At 30.7% G+C, this 27081-nt stretch overlaps 2 protein-coding genes across 2 annotated transcripts; one reads left to right on the top strand and one right to left on the bottom strand.

Annotated features, from left to right (window-relative positions):
- The first annotated feature begins 1312 nt into the window (after window positions 1-1312).
- LOC130813178 (aquaporin TIP1-2) lies at window positions 1313-3772 on the top strand. Its single transcript, XM_057678937.1, has 2 exons — window positions 1313-1943; window positions 3189-3772. Exons 1-2 carry the CDS (start codon window positions 1560-1562, stop codon window positions 3567-3569), a joined length of 765 nt encoding a protein of 254 aa, XP_057534920.1. The 5' UTR covers window positions 1313-1559; the 3' UTR covers window positions 3570-3772.
- A 13469-nt stretch (window positions 3773-17241) lies between these two features.
- Window positions 17242-20366, bottom strand: LOC130813898 (alpha carbonic anhydrase 7-like). Its single transcript, XM_057679806.1, has 7 exons — window positions 20104-20366; window positions 19722-19939; window positions 18582-18688; window positions 18309-18411; window positions 17876-18043; window positions 17633-17686; window positions 17242-17513 (listed from the first exon to the last, which is right to left on the bottom strand). Exons 1-7 carry the CDS (start codon window positions 20192-20194, stop codon window positions 17394-17396), a joined length of 861 nt encoding a protein of 286 aa, XP_057535789.1. The 5' UTR covers window positions 20195-20366; the 3' UTR covers window positions 17242-17393.
- Window positions 20367-27081: the final 6715 nt, after the last annotated feature.

Genomic DNA, 27081 nt, shown 5'->3' with positions numbered 1-27081 from the left:
AGGAGGGAGTATAAATTAGCAACTTTTTTCAATGTCACTAAATATATGCCATTAAAAATTAATTTTGCTGTTGTAGCGTGTATATATATAATAATTAATATACTTATACAAACAACTAAAATGGTATTTTATTGACCTTATATAATAGTTTTTTATTAAAAACAATTTTTACTTACCTCAATACAAATCATAAAAAGGGAGAGGCAAACCATAAAAGCGTAGACCCATCATAAACCTAAATTAAAAAAAAGGAAAATACATAGTATTTATTTATTCATATATATTAGTTTAATATTGAACACATTATTATTTATTATATTTCATAATTTTGATTACTTATAGTTACTTTGACAAAATAATTCTATATTTTTTGGAAATTATTCTAGTAAAATATAACTAAATGCAAGGCATTTATTTTTGGAAAAATTACCTTAATATAATAATCCAATCTTTTCATTATTTTCCTACAATAATCCAATTTATTGATTAACCATAAATAATCCCAACTTTTGATGGTATTTTCCTAGTGTAAACCCGATGACCTGATAACTTGTTATAACAAGTTTTATTTTTTTAACAAAAGTTAAATTAAAATAAAATATCGAAAAAAATGTTAAAGATGTTGAAAAAAATTTTGATTTTTTTATATTCACAATATTTTATGTATATTTTAAAAAGTCTTCTCTAATTTTACATTAATTTTCAGTTTATTTTTTTGTGAATTACCTATCATAGCAGGTCATCGGGTTACCCAAGTTTACTCAAGGCAAATATTTATTAAGTTGGGATTATTCATAATTAATCAATTGGTGAAATTTATTATAGGAAAATCATGAAAATGTTGGATTATTCTAGACAAATTTTCTTTTATTTTTCAAAATCTTATTATTGTTAGTAGTAGTATAGTAATGGAATATTATTGTTAGTAGTTGTATGTATAGTAATGGAACAATAGTAGTACTATTTGAATTATCATCATCATTTATATTATTATTATTTTTTCTTGATTACAAGATAAGCTAAAAAAAGGATAAAATTAAGTGAGGAGGAAAATCAATATCTTTTGTGCAAATGGTACTTGCTCTCCACTTGATAAAAGATTAAGTTCTCTATTATTATTACTATTATTATTATTATTATTTAACATGTATGAAATAAATTAATATATTTAAAGTTGATGTATAAAATAATTATATTTTCCAATATTTAGAAAATAAATTGGAGGACGCCTAAAATAATGTTCAAAAGATAATATGGCCGGTGAAGATAATTCTAGAAATTATTTATTTACAAAGCAAAAAAAAAAGAAATAAATATGCATTATTAAAAAGATACAGGCTGGCCAATAAGGTACCATTCCAAATATGTCAACAAATCATGATTTTGATATCTCCACCGGATAACCGGAAACCATCGGTAAAACTACCATTTCTCTCTCTTGTCATACCTTCACTACTCTACTATAAAGTACGTGCATCCATGAGAAAACCAGAACAAATAATACTCTCTAGAATTCCCCCAAAATTCCATTAAAATAATCCTCAAATTCTCTCAACAAAATGCCGATTTCTAGAATTGCCATAGGTCGACCGGAAGAAGCTCGCCATCCCGATACATTGAAGGCGGGTTTGGCTGAGTTTATTTCCACCTTTATCTTTGTGTTCGCCGGACAAGGTTCTGGATCGGCTTTCGCTAAGCTTACTGGCGGAGCTGCAAACACTCCGGCTGGACTTGTAGCCGCTGCAGTTGCGCACGCGTTTGCGCTATTTGTTGCGGTTGCAATTGGGGCTAATATTTCAGGTGGACATGTGAATCCGGCTGTTACTTTTGGTGCGTTCATTGGTGGAAACATTACTCTTCTTAACGGAATTGTTTACTGGATTGCTCAACTTGCTGGCTCTGTTCTTGCTTGCTTGTTGCTTGAATTCTCCACTGGTGGCATGGTTAGTTTTTTTTATATAAAAACATTTTAATTTCCTTGTTATTAATATGACTGTTGATCACCTGTCATAGTTAATGTTGATTTTTCATTGTGGAAATGAATTTTATGCGTATCTGCATAATAAGTTCCGAAGTTTACAGATTTTGAAAATCATATCCGTACATACTAGATAGGGATATATTACTCGTTAAATGGATCGGATTAGAGAGTACAGTATGCTTAATCATCTTTGTTCTAAATCAAATTTGGAAAAATGAAGTATAAATTGAAGGAATTTTACTTTTATGATGTGACGGGGATTTTATAGTATTAGTTATTAATTTATCTAGTCATAAATTTTCAAATTAAATCTATACTTATATTATGAGGGATAGTATTCACTAAATAACTACTCCCTTGTAGCATCATGCATCATGCATCATGCATCATATGAATTGCGCTTGTAAGTAAGACAAATAATAATTATTAGTATAACTAAGTGATATTTTAAACAAAAATATAAGTGGATAAGATTAGAAGAAAATTATAAATAGAAATAATTATTAAAAAAAACATAAAATAAGTAGATGACTTAAAAATAAAAATTAAATTCAAATTAAGTGTTGCGTAAGAGGTATTATAAAATATAGTTTAGCAAGCAATGTTATCTTCGGCCCGTTTGGTTATTGGTACTAAAAACGATGATAATAATAATGATTTATAATATAAATTTTCATGAAATGTATTATATTATTTCCATTATATTGAAACTTTGATCATTAAATTTCTATTAACACTAAATACTATATTTTTGTATGGTAATACGCTAAGTGATTTTTCAAAGAAAATGAGATAATTTGAGGAGAAAAAGTATGACCATTTAATTTGTCAATAATGCATACTACTACATCGTCAATAGTAGTATAAGGTAAAATATAGCTGTGAAAAAAAAATTATTTGATTGTATTGAAGGGAATTTTATTTAAATGTTAATAATGTGCTATTAACATTAATAATTAAGAGTGTGCATTATAAAACCAAAAAAATAGATCGTTTTCAATTAGTGCTCATTTGTTACCATATTTAAATAGATAGATTGGATCAAAGCAAATTAAAGCTTAAAAAATTTATAAGAAAACAGTAAACTTTCAATAATGCATACACCTACTCATTTGTAATTATTCGCTAATGATTATTCTAAATCATGATAACCATCACTTAAATTAAAAATTTGGTAACAATTAATTAATTTATTAATGTCGTGCAGGAAACAAGTGCCTTTGGATTATCCGCAGATGTATCAGTATTCAACGCCCTTGTATTCGAAATCGTCATGACTTTCGGCTTAGTCTACACCGTCTACGCCACCGCCATTGACCCAAAAAAGGGTAACATCGGAATCATTGCTCCCCTCGCAATCGGCTTCATCGTCGGTGCGAACATCTTAGCTGGTGGCGCCTTCGACGGAGCTTCCATGAACCCCGCCGTATCATTCGGCCCAGCCGTCGTCAGTTGGAGCTGGAACAACCACTGGGTCTACTGGGCTGGACCACTCATTGGTGCTGGAATTGCTGGTCTTCTCTATGAGTTCATCTTTATTGGTAACTCTGAACCTGCTCCCGCTGATTACCAGAGACTCTCTGCTTAGAATTTGAAAATTCAATTAAAAATTTGCTGATGATAATTAGGAGTATGTTTATGACTGATTTTCATCTGTACTTGTTTATTTGTTTGGTTAATTTTTATTTCATTATTTGAGAAGTTTGATCTTGTGAAGCGTTATTGTACTGCATTTTGTGATCAATTTTCGGATTATTATGGTGGTAAATTATTATGTGGGTGTTCCAATAATTGTTTGCGCGCTTTCCTTTGTTTATTATTCCTTTTTTTATTTGTTAATGGTGCGGGTTTTATGGATTTATAGATGGTAACTGTGAGGTTTTAGACTTTAATTTGGAAGATATTATATCTCTTGTGGATATTATTATTTATGTTATACAAGTATTTGTTAATTATATCCACCTTTTTACAAAGTAATGCTCAAATTATTTCTAGTAATTGATTTAAAAGGACAACTAGGAAATTAGCCAATTAATTTTATTCCACAAATTAATCTACAATGTGTATGGAAAAGTTGCTTGGAATAAAAAAGGTGTTCATGAATTAAAGTAGCTTTAATTAATTAATAATTTTTTGTTAAGACGGACTTCATAGTAATTTCAAAATAAGATTTAACATAGGATTAGATAAGTTTTACGAAGTGTAAGAAATGGTTTTTTCGAAGAGCAGCGATGAAGAACAGTTCTGAAATGAAGAAGGTTTGCTTATTAAAGGGTCACGTGCGTCACACGTGATAGTCAAAGGTTAGTTTTAACGGTCAAACTCTCAAATCCGTTAGAAGGTAGTCTTTTGCTAACAAAAGTATTACATAAGGTAGTTTTTTGCAAAAAAAATTAGACAAGGTAGTTTTTTGCAAATTCAGGTATAGAATAGGTAGTTTCATAGAATTTTCTCTAAAAATAATGCAAATTGAATGAAACGGATCAAAATAAAAAATACTGTAAATTTAATTATACAAAGAGATTAATACTTATTCTCGAACGTACAGGCATATACTCCCTCCGTCCCAATATTTTCTATTTTGGTCCGTCTCACTTAATTTGCATCATTTCTATTTTTAGACTATGTCCGCCACTTTCTTTTAATCTCATTTATACATTTTAACTCTCTTTTAATTTTAACCATATAATTCATTATCTCTCGGTATTTATTACTATTATCTAATAGAACAATTTTTCTTTTCATTGCTTCAATTTATATAGAACAAGAGTAGTACCTTTTACAAAAAAGAATAGGACTAGGGGATTAGTGCCGTAGAGGTGGGATGGCTATCACTTGTATAATCAATTTTTCACTCGCTCCTTTTGACTCTAATTAAAGTTATAAAGAACATGAGTTGAAAAACGTACTAATTCCGCATCATTTTTTCTTATAGTTTTTTTAATAAATTTTACTCTATTTTTAATTTTAATGATTATTTATATATTTTTAAAAATTTTTATTTACTCATTTTGTAACACCCCAGTCCGAATGAACTACTAATGAGTTTTTATGGTGGCTGTAAAACTGACTTCACATACCATCACAAATATTTTAAGCGCGTTTTTATCTTATTTGTGCACATTTGAGAAGACTACTCAAAAGGTCATACATCCTAAAAACTTTGCTTATTAAGTATATTTAGTTGTAGATATCTTAGCAAATGAGCTTACTTCAAAAGTAAATAAATCTTATTGACATAAATAGTTTACCAATCTTCTAATTTGTTTAAAATTCAATTCAAAATATCACACATTTAATTTATATATATAAATGTACTTGGGGCAAACCTGTAAAATCAAAAAAATAGTTTACATTATTATTTGAGTTGATGTTAACTTATTGTTGCATAGATATGAATTTATTTTTACTAAAATAAGCTGCAAAATTGAAACATTCATTAAAAATCTACAAACTTACATATTTTTTTAAGATTTTCCTCAACAGGAGCTATACATTAGATAGTTAAATAATTTTCTTAAAATAAGTAAACTATCATTGTACTTCTATGCATTTGGATAATGTGAAAACCAATTAAAATGGTGAAAAATAAAAACAAGTATACATAAAAGTTTAAATAGTATGCATATTCGGGTGATAATTTTGTAAATAAATGAACATTTGCTAAAAAGTGTACAATGCATACATGTTTAGATGACAGTTCTATAAATAATATGGACTTTTTTTCTTCACAATAATATATATGTCTTATAAGATAATATGTCTGCCATTTGCCACAATATGTATATTTTAATTTGATTTTCAATTTTGTTTTCAACTTATACTCCTATTATTTACATATTGTAGAGTAAATATTTTGAGGAAGTTCCAATATGATTTTAATTTTATCAATAATAATTGCCTTATCAGCTTTAAACAGATACTACAGAGCACGTGAAACTTGCTTCTATATTACTATGCTTGAAATTTCCAAATAAACTTTAGTATTAAAGTTTCCAGCTCGACCTCAGATTTGAGACTTTATAGTATATAAAAATTTATTAAAAAAGTGCTAAATTGATTTAAACTTTTAAACGCCACAATATATTAATTTCGTAAATATGGTTCACATAAAAATTATATTTATTCTCTTAAAATCCTGTTTGGCGGGAGATGAGAATGTTTGGCAATCGATTATTGGTTGTTGGTTGTTTTACCAACAGAAAATGTTCGCTATTTTTGTTGGCTTTTAAGTTGGCTGAAAAAGTCAGTTGTTTATGAAAATGTTTCGTAAATTTATTTTGGCTTAAAGACAGCTTATTAGCTGTCTTAACAGGCATATACAAAATACTTTTTCGACTGTTTGACCAACCAACAAGCTAAAAGCCAACCAAAATTCCTGTTATTTATGGATACATACTACGAGAGGGGGGATTGTTATATGAGCTACTTATAGCGTTTTTCAAATCGTTTGCTTAATTAAAGACTCGAACTTGTAAAGCATAAATGAAAGAGACACAATATTTTACGTAGAAACTTTCGAGGCCTAGAAGGAAAAACCACACCCCCTTTGGATTTCAACTTTTCTACTATGTTTTAGGCAATTAGTTACAATTACATAAAACAAACAAATAAAGCTAGGCCAACTTCTCTTTCTCTTTCCCTTTCTCCTTCTCCTTCTCTTTCACTTGCTTCATACGAAACTTCTCTCTTTTCCACTAAACTTTCCAAAATCTAGTTACAACAATTCTTTTAAAAATCCTCTTCTCCAAATTATAAGAGTTCACTCACTCTCTTCTACAAATTACAAGAGTTCACTCAAACTCTCTACACTTCTCTCAAAGTACAAACTCATCGTTGGATGAGCATAAAACTCTACGTATAATGAAACTTTAAATTATATTAATATACTTGTGAAACGGAACATACCATTACATGACAGGAACTTTAGTAATAGACTTCAAATATGTATTTATGATATTACGTGAAACTCAATATTTATGAAGTCCATCCTTTAACGAAGTAAACACTCTTGAGGAATGAATACCCACGGTGGAGTTGTGGAGAGTCACTTTCTAATTGATTAAAGAAAATCTTTATATAAAAATGAGAAAAACTATTTTCGGCAAGTTAACTTTCCACTACTTCCTATTAGTTATATAATTTTCATGAACCTTATATTTAGGAAAGTTGAAATATAAATTTAAGGATGATGTGTATGACTTTTACTTTTCTAATAACCACTTTTTAATTTATGTAAAACATAATTTTGTTTTATAAGAAATCTCTTTCACCGTAAAATATAATTTTGTTTTATATAAATTGTTTTCAAATAATCCCATAAAAATATTTAATAATATCATATTTGAAAAGATATATTTTTTGTTATAAAACAATTAGATAAAATAGCTATTAAAAAGATGAGATATTTTCTCTTAAAAAATAGCATACTAAAATAAAAATATCTCCATTAAACAAGTCACACGCCTTTTTTCTAGTGGAGTAAAACTCTCCTATTTTCACTCCACTTTTTAAGGAATTATTTTACTAAAGGAGTTGATTATTTCAAACAAAAACTTCTTAGTAAACACATGGAGTAAAAATTTCTTATTTTCACTCCACTTTTTCAAGGACGGTTTTTCTAAAGGAATTGATTATTTCAAATAAAAAACCTCTTAATAAGACACGTGGCCTATTTATAGCAAATTTTAAAAAACCTCTTAATAAAAAAACCTTTTATTTAAAAAAATCATTTTAATAATAAATTATTAATTTTTATCATTTTATGCCTTATTGTATTTTACGCAGATCTGTTAGCCATATATTTATTAAGGTGTTCCTAAACTGACTTATTCCGGGAGTCTCTTGTTCCTTCATGTATACTAACATATTCTATGTTTCATCATAGTTACATGAAGCTTAGTACACTCATACTTAAATCTTCATATCTCTGGTGATTGGCTTCGATTATATGTTAAATTGCTACCAATAAAAACAATAACAATGTTCACTAATCACTAGTTAGTATGATGGGGTATATTTAATTATTTATTAAATTTAATTTTTAATTATGATCTCACGCGGAGTAAAATACCCAATAAAAAATGTAATTAAATTTGGTATTAATTTACCGCCAATTGAAAAGTGAAGATTTAAGTAAGAAAGTAAATATCATGAATAGTCGGTCAGTAGACTATAGAGGATGCATTGATTGATCAATCACCAACACACCATTTACCACATGCTTACATTGATACTATATACTTTTTCCCTCTCATTAAATTTGTAATATTTATTATTTTAATTATTTTATCTAATTTGTATTATTTTTATTTTTCAATAATAATTTTTTATTTTTCTTTTAATGTCATTTACATATTTTAATTTTTTTTTATTTCATCCATAAATTTATTTTTTCTTTTTATTTATTACTATTTATTATTTTTTTAAAAAAACGCTAATTTTTTTAAGGAGTTGTTTGTAGGATTCATTTGATGAATTTGTGACCACAAATAAAAGCACAAAAGAACAATTTGTTTCTCATGGAATGGACGTCAAGGGCCCCAGCCACGTGAAAATACCTAAATTGTGTACCGACAATTCTGAAATGTGGCGCCGATCTGTCAACGTTACTCCATACTCCACAAACTATAATTTCTTCCTTTTTCTTTTTTTTTTTTGTTTGGTTTACCAACTTTAAGAAGGCTAGTTAAAATTTTCAGATTTTGAAAATTTTAAAATTTTAAATGATAGTTAGATTAAGTATATCACTCTCAGGACAAAAATTTTGGATATATGTTCATATATATTTTTTCTCAATATATCTTGTAATAAAATATATATTTTTTTGCGGATTTATAATTAGTATTTTACAATATCAATATAGTTCGTATATAGGCTTGTATGAGATAAAATAAAAGTGAGAGAAAATTCAAATAGGATAGCTATAAAAGTAGTGTAACCATGATATGTATACTAAGTTGGATGTGCAATAAGTAAACTGCGTATAATTCTAGATATGTATCCAATTAGATCGGTGTGTATATGAAAATTATGCTTATTGATTAAAAATTGCAAATAGGTATGCAAATAAAGGAGTAATACTAACACTTACCTAGTCAATTTTGTCATCTTTACTGATTTGTAGCATTTGATACTTTTTTGTCTTTTATTTTTCAATACTTAATATTGTTGATTTATTAAGAAAAGGGTAAATATAGGGGTGTTAAGTAATTAAATGGTTTTAATTGACTTTTTGATGGATTTGGTCAAAACTTTTTATAAAAAAAATTTGATAAATGACTTTCAAAATAAAATGAAAAGGCTAATTTGATTATGTTTTTTTATTGACATTTGACTGGTTAATCTACTTTTTTCTAACAGAAAACCAACTACAAATTCCAAATTTGACAAAACATCTTTTTAAACAGTTGACTTATTCAACTATCTTGACTGCACTCTCCTACATGGGTATGAGCTACCGACTCTCTTTCCTCCCCAAACCTTGACTATAATTGTCTATGAGCGGGATACACTGGATATGATGATGATGACTTATTCAACTATTTTAAAAGCCTACAAAACCAACTAATAATTTCAATCGGTCAAACCAGCTATGTAAAGATCAACACCCAACAACAAAGAACTATTTACCAAATATTACATAATCAACTAAGTGGATAAGAGAGTTATCAGATAAATCATTTGAAATAGAAATTTTAAAATTAAGAGATCATCTAATAGTGGTAAATAATCAACGACTTATGTTTTTTTTATTACCTAATACCTATTCTTTGAACTCATTAATTTTATGAATGTAGGTTTTTTATAATCAAAATTTATCACTTAAAAAATGAATTCCCAATAAAATTATTTAAGGTTGAAAGTGAAAAATCGTGCACGCAAGTAATAAGATTGAAGATGATATTTTTGTTTTTAGTTATTCTAATATTGAGTCGGCCTAAAAATGGGCCGGCCCCTTGTACGTCGGCATCAATAAAGCACACAATGGGCATGTTCACTTTTGATATTAGTCACCTGTACACAGTCCGGTAGCTTAATTTCCTTTACGTATAAAGGTATTTGAAACAGTTTTATCGTGAGATGCTCTCTACGTATGAAATAAATAGTTTAATTAATAAAATTATTAGTATATGAATTTCTTAATTGAGTTCTCTGTTAATTTTTATAATATGAGTTTGATTCTTACCTCTCTTGCATGTAATTTTTATGTACGAGATGTAATGGGAAGATGATAATAATAATGGATAGCAATTTTCATTGACTTTTGGCTTTTAACCTAATTTTTTTAAGCAAGAATCAACAATTAGAAAATTTTAACTTTTACCAAGCATCTTGTACAACAACTGAATTAAACAGTTGGTTAATCATCAAAACTACTAGCTAGTCAAATCAACCAATAACTTTAACCAACAATTTCAGCTAATTAACAATTATCAAACAGACCAATAATATAATATACTTGGCCTCAACCCACAAGCTTTAAACCACAAGTCTATTATATAACCCTTTGTTTCAAAATGTCAAAGGTAACAGGAATATTTGCAAAAAGCCTTTAATAAATAAGTATTCCTACGTGGCTTGTCAACATGCCAACTGGAGTGATAGGATTGACACGTAAGCAGGATATTTAATAAGAAAAAAAGAATTCTTTTATACTTTGATCGATTCAAACAAAAAATAAAACGTGGCAAAATATAAGTGGTACAATCGACGATGTAATGTTGTACATCTCAAAAGATATCTTAAGGCAGATCCTTGGGACCTATCATATCTTTAACTATCTGGCATGCCATGGCATCATTATCCACACGTTTTTAACACTTCAATCCCATCCTAATTTGATGACAAAGCTTTATTACTACTATATTCATTTTAATGAATAATACTATGTCATAAAATAAAATTTAGAGTTCAATTTAACATAATAAAATCAAGCGCTAATATTAAACTGTCTTTATATTTATAATCGACGTTGTCAAAAAAATAAAATAAATTCAACTCGATTATTTTTTACTAATGAAAAATAAAATACAAATTTATAAAATATTAAAAATAGCAAATAATTAGGATTGTACCTGTGCCATGTGCGGTTGGGATTCACTTTTATTTTTTTACAGATTGTTTGGGTTAATAACATGTACGACCTTTAACAAAATTTAACAAAGCCCTCATATAGAATCTTTTACTACTTCTTGGATATGCACGATAATTATCAATTAAGCATTAACAATTTTATACTAAATGTAATCATAATACATAAGATGCTTATAATGTTATCATGGTGATACACTTGAAAAGATATTATGATTAAATATTCCCTCTTAAATTGGATGTTAAAATTAAATCTTGAAACAGTATATAAGAAATTGGTGAACTCGTATATTTTTGATAATAATTGAAGTAATAATAAAAAATCTTCAATCGCACCATATACTGTTGTAACATGTGTGTTTTGTTTGTATATTATATACTATGGGTATCTTTGATGACTCTTTTTGTTGTGAATTTATAAGATAAGATAAGATTGCATAGGTTACTCTTAATGTACTATTAACTTCATTTCTCAAACGTTTCACCTTCTCTAGTAAACTCCCACTTTATAATGCATTGCATTAGGGAATATAAAGGAGGGGTTAAAAAATAATTACCTTACATTAATTAATCTTATATGAATTTGTGGATTAGATTAGTATTCATATATTAATGTTAATATGAATTTGTGGAGTTTATGTCATCACCAATTGTTTTATTACAATTACAACTACAACTACAAACACTTAAAATTGCATTGTAAGTGTGCTCTTGGCACACATGCTTGTAAAATGTTTTGCAATTGTTGATAATAACAGCCATCATGCCAAATCAAATGATACGACAACAGTGATCAGGGGTAGTATCGTCAACAATAGTCAGGGGTAGTATTGTAATAACAGAACAATGTTTTGTTTCTTCTTTGTATAAAAGTCTCTGTATCAATTGTTATTCTTGATTTCTTTCCCTTATGATCAATTAATCAATAAAATCTCTTCTTTCCTTCCTGCTTTCTATCTTCAATCAAAGATCTTCACTGAGAATTTTATCATGGTATCAGAGCGGGGAATCAAAGATTTTCAAATTTTTCGATTACTACAGTGAAATCAATTATAGCTTCGAATTTCTGCAGATCTCTACAAGAAATCGTGAGAGTTTGAGTGTTTTTCTCTGATAATATCACGAATTGAATCAATCAATCTGCCGGTAATTTCGTTCATACAGATTGAATCAATCAATTTGTTGTTTCTTTCGTTTATTTTCTTTTTCTTTTGCTTGAAAATGGCGGTACATCCGTCAATTCCAATAACTTCCGATCCAACTTCACCTTATTACATCAATCCATCTGAGAATACTGCCTTACCTATCATTTCTGAAAAGTTCTTCGGTGAAGCTTATGGTGAATGGAAGAGGAGTATGATGATTGCACCCGCAACGAAGAATAAATTAGGGTTCATTGATGGAAGTTTGCCGAAACCAGCTGAAGATGACCCAAATTGTGGTGCATGGAAAAGATGTGATGCTATAATTATTTCTTACATTTTGAGATCACTAGAAAGTTCGATTGCTAGGAGCGTTTTGTTTCTGACTACTTCTCAGGAAATATGGAAGGATCTTGAGGAGAGATTTTCTCAGACTTCAGGACCTCAATTATATTCTTTACAACAATCTTTGACGGAATTGAAACAAGGTCCAGAAACTTCTATTATAGAGTTTTTCACTCAGATAAAGGCTCTTTGGGATCAAATTAATCAGATGAATCCATTACCTTCTTGTACAAGTACTGGATGTACTTGTAATCAAACCTTTATGAAGCAACATCAAGAAGAAAGGCTAGTACAATTGCTTATGAAGCTGGATAATAAGTTTAATGTTGTAAGAACTAACATCTTGATGATGCAGCCCTTGCCAACCATTTCTATGGCATATAAGCTGCTCATACAAGAAGAAAAGCAAAGGGAAGCAAGCTTAATTGACGAAGAATCAAGTAATAGAGCCATGGTATTTGCTGCAGATTATAAAAGAAATTACAAGAATCATTATCAGGGTTCAAGAATGACTTTTCAGTCATCTAATGGAAACAGATTAGTGGTAGCAGGAAAGAGACCTTACTGTGAACATTGTAGAATTCCTGGACATACAATTGAAAAGTGTTTTAAGCTCCATAGATATCTTTCCACTTTTGCTAAAGGAAAAATAAAGAAGGTTACAGCAATAGCTCAAATGCAAGAAGAAAATGAAGAGAAAGCAGAACATGTTGCTCATATCTCCTCAGACCAATTCAGCAGTATTCTTAAGGCTCTACAGTCTCAAAGATCACATGAATCTCAAGTACATGTGGCAGGTACATGTTTCTTAACTTGTTCAAATCAAAATTGGATTGTTGACAGTGGTGCTACAGACCATATTTGTTCAAGTCTAGATTTGTTTAAGAATTATAAAGTGTTTGATAAAAGTCCAAACACCATTACTATTGCTGATGGTAGGCATGTGACAGTTGAACATATTGGAACTGTACTCTTTGATAATGGTACAGAGCTGCAGAATGTTTTACATGTGCCCGGGTTGAAGTTTAATCTAATCTCTACTCATAGATTATGTAGAGATTTAAATTGTGAGATAGTATTCACTCATGATAAATGCTTAATTCAGGGACCCACTTTGAGTCAATCAGTGGTGCTTGGTAAAATGGTGTCTGGGTTATATGTTGTTGATGACAAAACTATGTCAAAGACAGAGAAGATACAGAATCAGGAAGTTGCAGTTGCATATGCAGCTAAAGTTGGTAAAATTGCAGAAGATGCAAAACTTTGGCATCTTAGAATGGGACATATGCCTTTCAATAAGTTGCATCTAGTTAATTCTGTTTTCGACAATACAATAGGAAGTGAAGTGATTTGTCAAGTGTGTCATAAAGCTAGGCAGTAGAAAACCATTTTCTGTAAGTTTGTCTTAAGTCAAGAAATGTTTTGAATTACTCCATATAGATACATGGGGACCTTATAAGAATAAAACTCATGATGTTTTTAGTTACTTTCTTACCATTGTAGATGATTTTTCCAGAAATACATGGACATTTCTTATGAAGAATAAAACTGATGCTGTGAGCATTATTTCTGACTTGCTTGTTTTCATTAAGAATCAATACAGCAGCACAGTGTTATGTATAAGGACTGACAATGCCAAAGAGTTATGTGAGGGAGATATTTTGCTTGTGTACAGAAAAAATGGAATTAAACACCAGAAGTCTTGTACTGATTCTCCACAGCAAAATGGAGTCGTGGAAAGGAAGCACAGACATTTATTAGAGACTGCAAGGGCATTATTCTTTCAGTCAAGAGTACCTATAAGGTTTTGGGGTGAATGTTTGTTGACAACTACTCATGTAATCAACAGAATGCCATTGAGTTCAGTAAATTTTGCTTCTCCATATGAGCTATTGAATGGAAAGAAACCAGATCTGAGCCACTTAAAAGTTTTTGGCTGCTTGTGCTATGTATCAACCTTGAAAACTGGAAGAACAAAGTTTGATGAGAGGTCTTCACCTTGTGTTCTATTAGGTTATCCACCTAACCAGAAAGCTTTTAAGGTTTTTGATTTAGAGAAAAACAAAATAATTGTTTCAAGAGATGTATTTTTTTATGAAAAACAATTACCTTTCCACTATGAAACACAAGAGAACACCACAAAATATCCCATTTTCCTTCCCATAAACACACCCTTAGACCTAAATATGAACTATCCCATACCAGAAGCATTTCAAGATTATTCTAATACTGATATTTCTGCAGAAATCAGTAAGTCCAGTTCCTCAAACTTTTTAATTCCACAAAATATACCTCACCCTGTTTCTCAAATAAGACAATCAGACAGACCAAAGAAAAAACCTGCATATTTGGATCAGTATGTGTGTACAACAAATTTCTTGCACAATCATTGGTGTAATATTGTACAATTTGATGCTCTTCCTTTACCAATGAAAGTGCTGATTAATAAGGTCTCAGAAATTTCAGAACCATCTAGTTACTTAGAAGCTTCTCAAGATGCAGGGTGGATAACAGCAATGAAAAGAGAATTAGATGCACTGATTGCAAATGATACATGGGTATTGGTACCTTTGCCAAAAGAAAAAAAACCAATTGGTTGTAAATGGGTTTACAAGGTGAAGCTTAAAGCAGATGGAAGCATTGAGAGGTTAAAAGCAAGGCTGGTTGCTCAAGGATTCACACAAAAATATGGAATTGATTATTTTGAAACCTTTTCACCAGTAGTTAAAATGGCAACTGTGAGATGTCTATTGGCCTTGGCAAGAAGCAAGAAATGGAATTTGTACCAGTTGGACATTAATAATGCATTTTTGCATGGAGAACTCACAGAAGAAGTTTTTATGAGAGTTCCTGAAGGAGTTGACAACCTAAGCAATTATGTTTGCAAGCTTAACAAGTCTTTATATGGACTTAAACAAGCCTCTCGCCAATGGTATGCAAAGCTGAATTCTGAACTGCAGAATATGGGTTATAAACAATCTAAAAACGACTATTCCTTGTTCATTAAAGAGGCTGCTGATGATATCACAATAGCAATAGTGTATGTTGATGATATAATAGTAACAGGCTCAAATGAATCAGAAATATTTTGGTTCAAGGATCATTTACACTCAGTGTTCAGTATCAAGGAGTTGGGAGTTCTGAGTTATTTCTTGGGGATGTAGATCAGTAGATTGCAAAAAGGTATTGTCATGACACAAAAGAAATTCACCAAGGAGTTGCTTCTAGATTGTAATATGGATGTATAAAAGGCTGCTAAAACCCTTTTACGAGCAAATGTGAAGCTTATGATTGATGAAGGAGAGTTGTATGCAGATCCTGAGCATTATAGGAAGATAGTAGGGAAATTGAATTTTTTGAGCCACACAAGACCAGACTTGTCGTTTTCTGTACAAACTCTGAGTCAATTCATGCATCAACCAAGAGTGCATCATGTGCAGGCATTGAATCATGTACTAAGATATGTTTCTCACACCTTGGGTTAAGGAATTATTTTGTATGCTATAGATCGCTTGACTCTAACAGCATATTCAGACTCAGACTGGGCAGCATGCCCCAACACTAGAAGATCGGTGACAGGATATGTATTGTTATTGGGTAAATCTCCAGTATCTTGGAAATCTAAGAAGCAATCAACAATTTCCAAGAGCTCCAGTGAAGCTGAATATCGAGCAATGGCTTCAGCATCTTCAGAAACGACTTGGTTGGTCAGGCTCCTCACTGAATTGGGTGTAACAGACCTGAAACCAGTAACTTTACATTGTGATAATCAAAGTGCTATTCACATTGGTAAAAATCCTGTATTTTACGAACGTACCAAACACATCGAAATAGATTGCCACTTTACTCGTGAAAAAGTTCTTGAAGGATTGATTCAACTAACATACACTCCTTCAACAGAACAGCTTGCAGATATCATGACAAAAGCTTTGGGATCATTACAGCATAACAAGCTGAAGTCCAAGCTAGGAATGTATCTAGATACAGTTCCTAGCTTGAGGGGGGATGTTGATGATAACAGCCATCATGCCAAATCAGATGATACGACAACAGTGATCAGGGGTAGTATCGTCAACAATAGTCAGGGGTAGTATTGTAATAACAGAACAATGTTTTGTTTCTTCTTTGTATAAAAGTCTCTGTGTCAATTGTTATTCTTGATTCCTTTCCCGTATGATCAATTAATCAATAAAATCTCTTCTTTCCTTCCTGCTTTATATCTTCAATCAAAGATCTTCACTGAGAATTTTATCAGCAATAATGACACATGATATAAAATGCTTATAAATGAGTATATTGTATGATGACTACATATTTACATTAATAGAAATAAATTAATTACGATAATTACCCCAATTTGTGCCCCATTTTTCATATATACCATTTTTCATATTTTATAAGTGATTGGCTTTTAATAAAATAACCTCTTCAGTTACATTTATATATACATTTTATTAGAAATGTACAAAATTTTGTTTTTCAAAATACCACCCAAAAAATTAAATCCCTTAAATATTCTATATCTAAAATGCTCCCTACGAGGAACTGTCTCATTTATTTTTACCAAATCTTTTAAAAAATATAAGTTGATTGACATAATTTAAAGTTGCTAAATTAAATATGAATTTCTCTAAAATAAATATGAGAAGTATGCTTAAGATAAAATGAAAGCCAAAACTATTATGCAAGTTAAGAAAATGGCGTTTAAACTTAAAAAAATGTCCAAAATACATTAAATATGAACTTGATAAAGAAGTTGCTAGTTGGCACCATGGTACATATCAAAGAACAAGTCCCCTTTATTTTATTACATACTTTCTATCCCTTCAAGATTAATACAATAACTCTTCAAACAATGTGCTGATTAATTGTTTGAACCAGTGCCTTGCTTTGTAGAGGTGAACCCTTCTTCCGTTTATTGGCTGCAATGGTCTTGCGTTGTACCTTGCATCCTACCAAAAATCCAAAATTCGCAAAAAAAAATATAACATTTTATAAAAATCATTGCCAGAGTCCTTATTTCAACAATTAGCTAAATTTTTTTTTTTTAACATTTTCTAATGCAACTTACATCGTGGACTGCGTCCCGCAGCAATTCCAATTGTTCATTTGATACAGTTCCAATCTTCAAACAAGAAAAATAATGTAAACCATTAGAACGAACATGACTGAATCAAAATAAATTTCTTCAAAGTGAAATTGCAATTTTAATCTGATACCATAATAGAAATATTTTACGTGAATTTAAAATATAAAAATAATAAATTAATTTACAATGGTATATATTCTATTAATATGTTTACTTAGTAGTTACCTTAGTTTCAACGGTCCAAATTACACCTTCATTACAAGCAGGGGTGGTAAGTGAGCCCATGTATCTGTAATACATATTTCCCGGTTTCTGCACGGCTAATGGATTTACTAATCCAACTATTATTTCATTTGTATTATTACTTGATATTTCTCTTAATTCTGCTTCTACCTGCAGTATCATCATGCATTAAGATCCATAATTAATTATTATTAGGATTATCAAGTCAAATTACAGAATTCCAAACACTTGACTTAAAATTCCAACCACTAAAACAGTGGGAATTATGTTATTTAGCCTTAGCTGTAGACATTACACTTTGATGGCCGTAATTCTAAAAAAAATAAAAAATATTAAGAACGTAATTCATAAAAGGCCTAATTTTTAGGATTATAATGAGCAAATAATTCATTAATTAAAGGCAAAATTTTTTTACCGAGGAAAGGAAAGGATCTGGCTGGCCGAGGTCGTATAGAAATCCAATTACTGCAATGCTGTTATCTGGACCTTGATGAACAAAGTGCCCTTCCAAAGGATACCTATCATTTTATTTAGTGTACATAATACGTCATAAAATTCTACAAAACAATTAACATGTTTTTAATCAAATGACCTAAGTATGTTCGAGCCGAATTGGCACGAGTCGGAGTCAATAAAATTTACTTAGAAGGAGAGTGGCAGGGACATAACCAAAAAGTATTGCACAGACCTCTTTCCGTTTATTGCATGCTCTGAAGGAGAGTGCCAGTGACAATTGAGAAGCACATACTCAGTACCATTCAATCGAATTTTGCTTTTTCCATTTAGCCACTCAAGCTGCATGACCACAAATTAATCACTTTTATGTTTGGAAAATCCATATAATTAATACCAAGAATTTATAAATATGGTAAAAGCTAATGTATAGTTAACATGAATAATACTCCCTCCGAACCAATTTAGATGTGTCATTTGCTTGGGCACGGTTATTAAGGATGGCGTGGGGTCCATTAAAAAGGGTAAGTAGTAAAGGGTAAATAGTGAAGGGTAAGTAGTAAAGGGTAAATAGTGAAGGGTAAGTAGTGAAGGGTAGTTGGGTAAGTAAGGTACATGGGGGTATATTCGTAATTACTTGTGTGAACTAAGAATATTTAGGTAAAAAAAGATTGACAAAAATTGAAATGGGACAACTAAAAAGACTTTGCTAAATAAGAAAATAGGACAACTAAATTGATTCGGAGGAAGTAATATATAAGGAAATAAAATAAAAATAAATACAATGTAATATATTACGTGATTTTGTAGATGATAAGAGTCAAATCTCATCATAATTATTGTAAAATAGAAACACTCAACTATTAAACTAATTCATAATTTTCTTATTCAAAATTTTCTTATTCAAGTCTAATACCATACAAAATACTCATCATCATCAAGTGTTTTGGTTAGAAGACAAACAATTTCTATCCATGTATACTCCCTCCATACCCATACAAAATATTTTATAAAGTTAGTAGAAAATGTATGGGGATTATAATCCATATAAAAATGTTAAAATAAAGTTTGTGGAAAGATATATAAAAATCATAAACATTATTAAAATATTACAATGGGAACAGATAAGGTTAATTTTGTTTAAAATTTGTGATATAAATAGAAATATTATTTATTGGAACAACAAATTGAATAACAGAATTAAATTTCACCATTATTTTTATAGTAGTTAAAGTTGAGAATTTGAGAATGACTACTCAAACCTTGTCATTTTCAAATTTTCATTTATGATTTCATAATTTAAATCCATAATTTAAAATGAAATATTTGTTCCCAAACACCACCTTAAAGAACCGATGGAGTTATATTTACTAACCTTGATATCATGACCTCTATTTTTTAGCTTGGCTAGACCGTGAAAATAAGACCTTGAAATTTCCTGAGGGTATGGAACTGGTTGTACTATCCAAGGCAATAAATCGATGGGGGACTGTAATTGGCCGGTGTTACATGTCGCCCATTCTTCCTTGATGTTCCCCCAATTTTCTGGCCCTTTTTTATCTCCTTCAATGTAATTGAATTCTGACTCATCCTCTGCCAATTTTTCACTAAAAAACTTAAATTTTTTTATTTACATAATATAATAAAAAAAACATGTTATTAATAAAATAATTTGTAATATATAATTAAAAAAATTATCATATATTTAAATCAAATGTTGCAGTATAATAGTATTTTGCTAAGCTCATTTGACATACCAACTTCTTGAGCTAAAATTGAGGTTGCAAGTGACAAGAAAAGGAGAAGGGAGATCATTATTAAGGACTTGATATTTGATGATTTCATCATTTTCTTATGTTATTAAGCAAGAATTTGCCAAATTATTTTTGTGTATACACTCCTTTTACTAGGAGTATAGTGTCTTTAATTAGAGAATGCATAATATTACTAGGAGTACTACCTATTTATAACCAAGTAAAGCTTGGGTACTTAGTCCTTTTTCACTTATTAATGATAATGTTGTGAATTTATTTGTTGAAATATAAGAAATGAATCTCCTCAATTCAAACATAAAGAAGAAAAGATAATTTATTTATAAATTTAAAGGAATTTCACTACTAAAATCAACTGGTAGTAGTAAGAGTTACTATTAAAGTTTATAAAGTGGTATTACTTTTTTCTTTTTTTTTTTGATATGAGACAACTTACATATGAATATAATGGGCATTTCAACATGAGTTAAACGAAATTTTATAAAGTTTTTTACTTAATTGTTATGGTTTCATATGAAAATCTAATTTAGTGTTTGACAGATCCATAAAATAGATTTGGATTTGAGGCAATATCACTCTTATATTTTAAAACTATTTGATTTCAAATAAATTTCTTATTCCCAAACACAATCTAAATAAAAAATCTGAAACTAACACGAGTTGGATAATCATTTTTACATACTCAACTTTAAATATTTTTTAAGGTACGGGTGAAAATGTAATTGACACAAATTATAATTTAATTTTTTTTATTTGACGAACACTGAATTTGACCCAATTTTTAAATTTTCAAATGAAATTATTATTCACAAACACAACATAATAATTATTTTTAGTAAAAATTAACACTAAAACTCATTCTCATTATAGCAGTGGTTGATAATACTAACCAAACATTCCTTTAGTTCATCAATGTTCTTCAATTAGGTACCTAAACCGCACAATAGAAAAGATAATACTAATATAACAATACTAGAACAATTTAAATTTGTTTCTTAGCCAAACGAGTATTTAGTTTACATTGGCACATCTCCTGTAAATTGAATTAAAAAACATCTTGAGGAATTAGGTGATAATTTACAAAAGACGTGTAGTATTGTTAAACTACTAGTAATATATAATATATTATGTACTCAATGACAATTATAGATTTGAATTCAAGTGTTAAATGTAGGTCATTGGTGGAAGGGAAAAATTAGAAGATCATCGAAATCATATTTTATTTTGAAAAATAATACTCCTTCCACATCATTTTAATTGTCATATTTTCTTATTTGACAAAATCATATTAAGTGTCACATTTTTATTTTTGTCAATCTTTTTTTTACCTAAATATCCTTAGTTCACACACGTAATTACAAATATACCTCTATGTACTCTACTTACCCAACTATCCTTCACTACTTACCCTTTACTACATACCCTTCACTACTTACCCAACTATCACCTTTTTCATGGACCCCACACTACCCTTAATAACCGTATCCAAGCAAATGGGACAACTAAAATGGTGTGGAGGGAGTACTTGCTTTCCAATTGAAAATACATAAGTTTAGATTATAAAATAGGTAAATATGTTGAAAACTAAAATTAATAAATGTAATAAATCTTTGGAGAATATTTCAATCAAATTTAAACAAAGTTACCTATTTTATAATCTTAACTAACTCGTATATTTAATATATACTCAATTCTAACATCTTAGATTTGAAAGTCATGAGTGTGTGTGTGCTTCCGAGATTTTTCAGTTAAAAGTCATAAAATAGTGTGAACAAAGTCTTAAAAGCTGGATATTATATATTTCTTCTATTCTGATATAGTTGTTATATTACAATCACATTAATATTATTCATATTTCAAGTTTATTTTATATATTGCGACTAATTTATAAAAAAAATTAAATCAAGTGAGATTTTATTTGAATCTTTTACTAGCATATTTTCATAATATTAATTTTTTATAATATTTTAGTAATATTCAAATGTACATATGCAAAACGTTGTGATATGATATAGTTGGATTGACAGCAACACAACATATTGCATATTTGCATTCAACATCATAAATTCATCTAAAGGAAAGGACAATAATCAATAATCAATAGTGAATAGTCAAATTGCCACCTTGCAATCCAACGTATATCGAAGCAAGGGCGATAATTCCGGTATACATGAAAAAAACGTTTAAGTTGGGAAGGTCAGAAGCCGACGAACAATAAGGCGCCGATATTAGAACGGTCGCCTTTCCATCACCAAATTTGAAAGTCGGTCTTAGAATGGCGGTCAACAAGTTAGAAATAGATATTGTTAGACACTCAGCAATATAATTAAAAAATGTAATTAATTTATATTTTTAATGTCATAATTGTTAGTTTTTATTTTGAATTTCACTAAATTTAGTATTACTGATATAGCTCATTGCGATGCTGCATGTGTGATCTAGCATTTCAGAAGGTTCCATAGAAGAACAAGCCAAAGCCAAATAATTGACTCTGTTGTTTTTTAAACCTTCCAGTAATAAAAAGAAGTGGTTATCATAAAGTATTATTTGATGTATAAATACCTTAGTTGATCATCTTTGTATCGGGCATTCATTCTCACAATATTCATCATTAATAATCTCTCAAAACTCTCTTTCTCTATCTTCTTTCTTTCTTCAAAGACAATTCTTCAGTAAATCTGAGAATTGTAACATGATATCAAAGTATAAAAGATCTGCTATATCATACCTTCCGCATAAATTTCTCATCAATTACTAGAATTGTATCAAGATTCTGATCAAAATCAGAATTCATTTTCTTTGTTTTCCAGTTCAAATTCTCAGAATATTGAACTATTTTCTACCATACTCTTTTTTGAATTGTTCCACATTTTTTTTCTTATTCATCAAAATGTTTGAATCAAACTACACTTCACAAAATTCCACTCAAAATCCAATTGCAGATCCGAATTCTGTATATTACATTCATCCGAATGAAAATCCTACTGTTTCTTTGGTCTCAGAGAAATTTAATGGTGATAACTACGCAGATTGGAAGAGAGCTATGATTATTGCTTTTATTGATGGAAACCTGATTAAGCCTGAAATCACTGATCTTCTCTTCAAAGCTTGGGAGAGATGCAACAACATGATAATCTCATACTTATTGAGATCTGTGGATAATACAATAGCAATGAGTGTTTTGTATTTCTCCACTGCCTATGAGATCTGGAAAGATCTTGAAGATCGCTATTCAGTGATATCTGGACCGCGATTGTTTTCTCTATAACAGAATCTGAGCAAGATTAGTCAAGATGACAGTTCTGTTGCTGTATTTTTCACAAAGATTTTGCATTTGGGATCAGATCAGTGCTGCAAATCCTATACCAGTCTGTACATGCAATGGTTGTTCATGCAATTTAATTAAGAAATTTCTCAAGAATCAGCAAGATGAAAGATTAGTACAATTTCTTATGAAATTGGAAGGCAAACACAACGTAGTCAGAACTAATATTCTAATGATGAATCCTCTTCCAACTATTTCTGTTGCCTACAACTTGCTGATACAAGATGAGAGACAGCAGGAGATAGCAGAAGTATACAACAAACATTTTACCATGGCATTCACTGCTGAAGATGGAATCAAAGGAGAAACAAGTAGATCAACAACTTTCAAGAGAAACAACTTGTTAGGTGAATATTGCAAAATGACAAACCATACAGTGAACAAGTGCTACAAGCTAAATGGCTATCCAAAGAATGATAAGAACAGCAAGGCAACAAGAGAAAAAGAGTGGCAGCTGTGACTTGTGAAGATGAGTCAAGTGATGAACAAGATCAGGAAGTTGTTTTGTACAAGAAATTGGTGAATCTGATCAAACAAAGCAAGCATTATGATGATGTTCAGGCTACAGAAAGGGCCAACATGGCAGGTAACAATGCTTGCTTAATCTCTTGTTTCAATTCAAGATGGATAATAGATAGTGGAGCCACTGATCACATCTGTTCTAGCCTGGAATTATTTGATAGCTACAATATCTTTGACAAATCACCTAATAAGATAACAGTGGCTGATGGAAAGAAATTAAAGATAGAAAACATTGGAACTGTAACATTTGGAAGTGGTATCATACTCAAAAATGTGCTTCATGTACTAAGATTACAGTTCAACTTGATTTCAACACATAAATTGTGTAAGGACATGGATTGTGACATAGTTTTTACACATGATAAGTGTATGATCCAGGATCATTCACAGAGAAGTACCCTGGTTCTTGGTAATCTGGACTCAGGATTTTATGCAGTAAGAAATGATGATGTCAGGACGAGAAATTCAGTCAACATTGCTGTTACAGTAGAACTGAAGTTGATGCATTTAAGGTTGGGTCATATACCATTCAATAGGCTGTAGTTTGTTGATGATAGCCTAGCAAATAAGAATTGTCTAGACTGTGCTTGCCAAATTTGTCCTAGAGCAAAACAAGCTAGAAGTTCATTCCCCAAAGTAGGAAGTAGAAGTAAAAATTGCTTTGACTTGTTACATATAGATGTCTGGGGTCCTTACAAAGTCAGAACTCATAATAATTGTACATATTTCTTGACAATTGTTGATGATTTTTCGAGACATACTTGGACTTTCATGATGAGAAATAAAAGTGATTCAGTTGAAATTCTAGATTTTCTTATTGCATTTATACATAATCAATTTGATGTTATTGTGAAAACAATAAGGAGTGATAATGCTAAAGAGCTTTGTGAAGGAAGAATTTTAGATGTATATGGAAAGTTTGGGATTTTGGATTAAAGAAGCTGCACTGATACTCCACAACAGAATGGGGTAGTGGAAAGTAAGCACAGACATCTTCTTAAAATAGCAAGGGCACTTTATTTTCAATCTAAAGTTCCATTAAAGTTCTGGGGGGAATGCTTGCTTATTGCTACTCACTTGATCAACAGAATGCCTTTGAGTTCCATAGAAAATAAATCACCTTATGAAAAGGTGTATGGAATGAGACCTAATATTGATCACCTAAGGGTCTTTGGTTGCTTGGTTTATGCCTCAACTCTAAAGGCAAATAGATCCAAATTTGACTCAAGAGCCATACCTTGTGTCATGATGGGGTACGAGACAGGACAAAAAGGATACAAACTTCTGAATTTAGAAACAAACAAACTGTTTGTTTCAAGAGATGTCAAATTTCATGAGAAACATTTACGCTTTCACTTCTCTGATTCCCCTCAAACTCCTTTAAATCCTATTTTCCAACCTAGCCATACACCCTTCAATCTAGCAGAAGATCAGTCTTTACCAGATGCTTTCATTCTGCCCACAACAAAAACAGACCCTCATGCAGAAACCATACCTATCATACCTGAAACAGAACAGAATATGCAGAACATGCAAACACCTCATACACCTAACACAGACAATATTTTTGAAGAAACCTCCCTCACTCCAAACATACTTGTTCCACAACCACACCCACCAAATCTTATCACCAATTTACCTGATAAAAGACCACATAAAAGGCCTGCTTGGATGGATGACTTTGTTTGTGTTGCTTATAATGACACACAACACTCTTGTAACATTGTTCAGTTTGAAGAAATACCAGCACCCTGTAAAGCATTCATATCTCAGATATCTGTTCTTTCTGAAACCGCAACCTACTTTGAGGCTGCACAACATCCTGAATGGGTAACAGCAATGCAGAAGGAAATAGAGGCTCTCACTGCAAACAACACTTGGGAAGTTACAGACCTACCTAAAGAGAAAAAGGTTATTGGATGTAAGTGGGTTTACAAGGTAAAACTGAAGAAGGATGGATCATTGGAAATGTACAAGGCGAGGCTTGTGGCAAAGGGGTTTACACAAAAGTTTGGAGTGGATTATGCAGAGAGTTTTTCCCCTGTAGTCAAAATGGCTACCATCAGATGCTTACTAGCTATAGCATCTGCTAAACAATGTCCCTTGTATCAACTTGACATAAACAACGCCTTCTTACATGGTTCACTTGATGAAAAAGTCTACATGAAAATGCCACACGATATTCCTAATCCAGAGAACAAAGTATGCAAGTTGCTCAAGTCTCTCTATGGGTTGAAACAGGCTAGTAGACAATGGTTTGCCAGGCTAACTGTTGAATTACAACAGAAGCATTTTACACAAAGCAAGAATGACTACTCTTTGTTTATATACAAAGACAATGTGGATCTGTGCATTGTTGCTGTTTATGTGGATGATATCATCCTCACAGGCACAATACAACAATTCTTAATGACCTCAAGTTACACCTACATACTGTCTTTAGCATCAAGGATTTGGGTGAATTGAGTTATTTCCTTGGTATTGAGGTCTCCAGGGTTAATACAGGAATCATATTAACACATAGAAAGTTCACTAAAGAGCTCCTTGAGAATTGTGAAATGGATGTCTCTAAATCAGCAAAAACTCCTTTGCCAGTTAACCTCAAATTATTGGCAGATGAAGGAGACTTTTATCATGATCCTGCACAATATAGATGTCTAGTGGGCAAATTAAATTTTCTTACACATACAAGACCAAACATTTCTTTTGGGGTGCAAACACTTAGTCAATTTCTTCAAAGTCCTAGAATTTAGCATGCTAAGGCTCTCTCCTATATGTTAAGATACCTAGCTGGCTCTATAGGTCAAGGTATTTTACTCCAGTCTGGTGATGAGCTATCTCTGCAAGGTTTTTCAGATTCAAATTGGGCCTCTTGTCCAAATACAAGGAGATCTGTTACAGGTTACATCATGCTTCTAGGAAAGAGTCCTATATCATGGAAATCTAAGAAGCAATCTACTATTTCTAGATCTTCCTCTGAAGCAGAATACAGAGCTTTAGCCTCAGTAGCCTCTGAGATCACTTGGATAGTGCGTTTATTGTCTGAATTGGGTATTCAAAATTTGAAACCTATTAGACTTTGTTGTGACAATCAATCAGCCATTCACTTGGGCAAG

Source organism: Amaranthus tricolor, chromosome 5 (genome assembly GCF_026212465.1).
Source record: "Amaranthus tricolor cultivar Red isolate AtriRed21 chromosome 5, ASM2621246v1, whole genome shotgun sequence".
Taxonomy (NCBI): Eukaryota; Viridiplantae; Streptophyta; class Magnoliopsida; order Caryophyllales; family Amaranthaceae; genus Amaranthus; species Amaranthus tricolor.
The sequence above is the reverse complement of the archived record's forward strand: the minus strand, read 5'-3'. Positions and strand labels throughout refer to the sequence as shown.

Bases quoted from the DNA above. Each gene is read 5' to 3' on its own strand.
- LOC130813178 (XM_057678937.1), top strand. From the start codon at position 1,560: ATGCCGATTTCTAGAATTGCCATAGGTCGACCGGAAGAAGCTCGCCAT. The intron at 1,944-3,188 runs GTTAGTTTTTTT...AATGTCGTGCAG, and splicing joins AATTCTCCACTGGTGGCATG to GAAACAAGTGCCTTTGGATT.
- LOC130813898 (XM_057679806.1), bottom strand. From the start codon at position 20,194: ATGATGAAATCATCAAATATCAAGTCCTTAATAATGATCTCCCTTCTC. The intron at 18,689-19,721 runs GTTAGTAAATAT...GTGGTCATGCAG, and splicing joins ATAGAGGTCATGATATCAAG to CTTGAGTGGCTAAATGGAAA. The intron at 18,044-18,308 runs GTAAAAAAATTT...ATGATACTGCAG, and splicing joins CAGATCCTTTCCTTTCCTCG to GTAGAAGCAGAATTAAGAGA.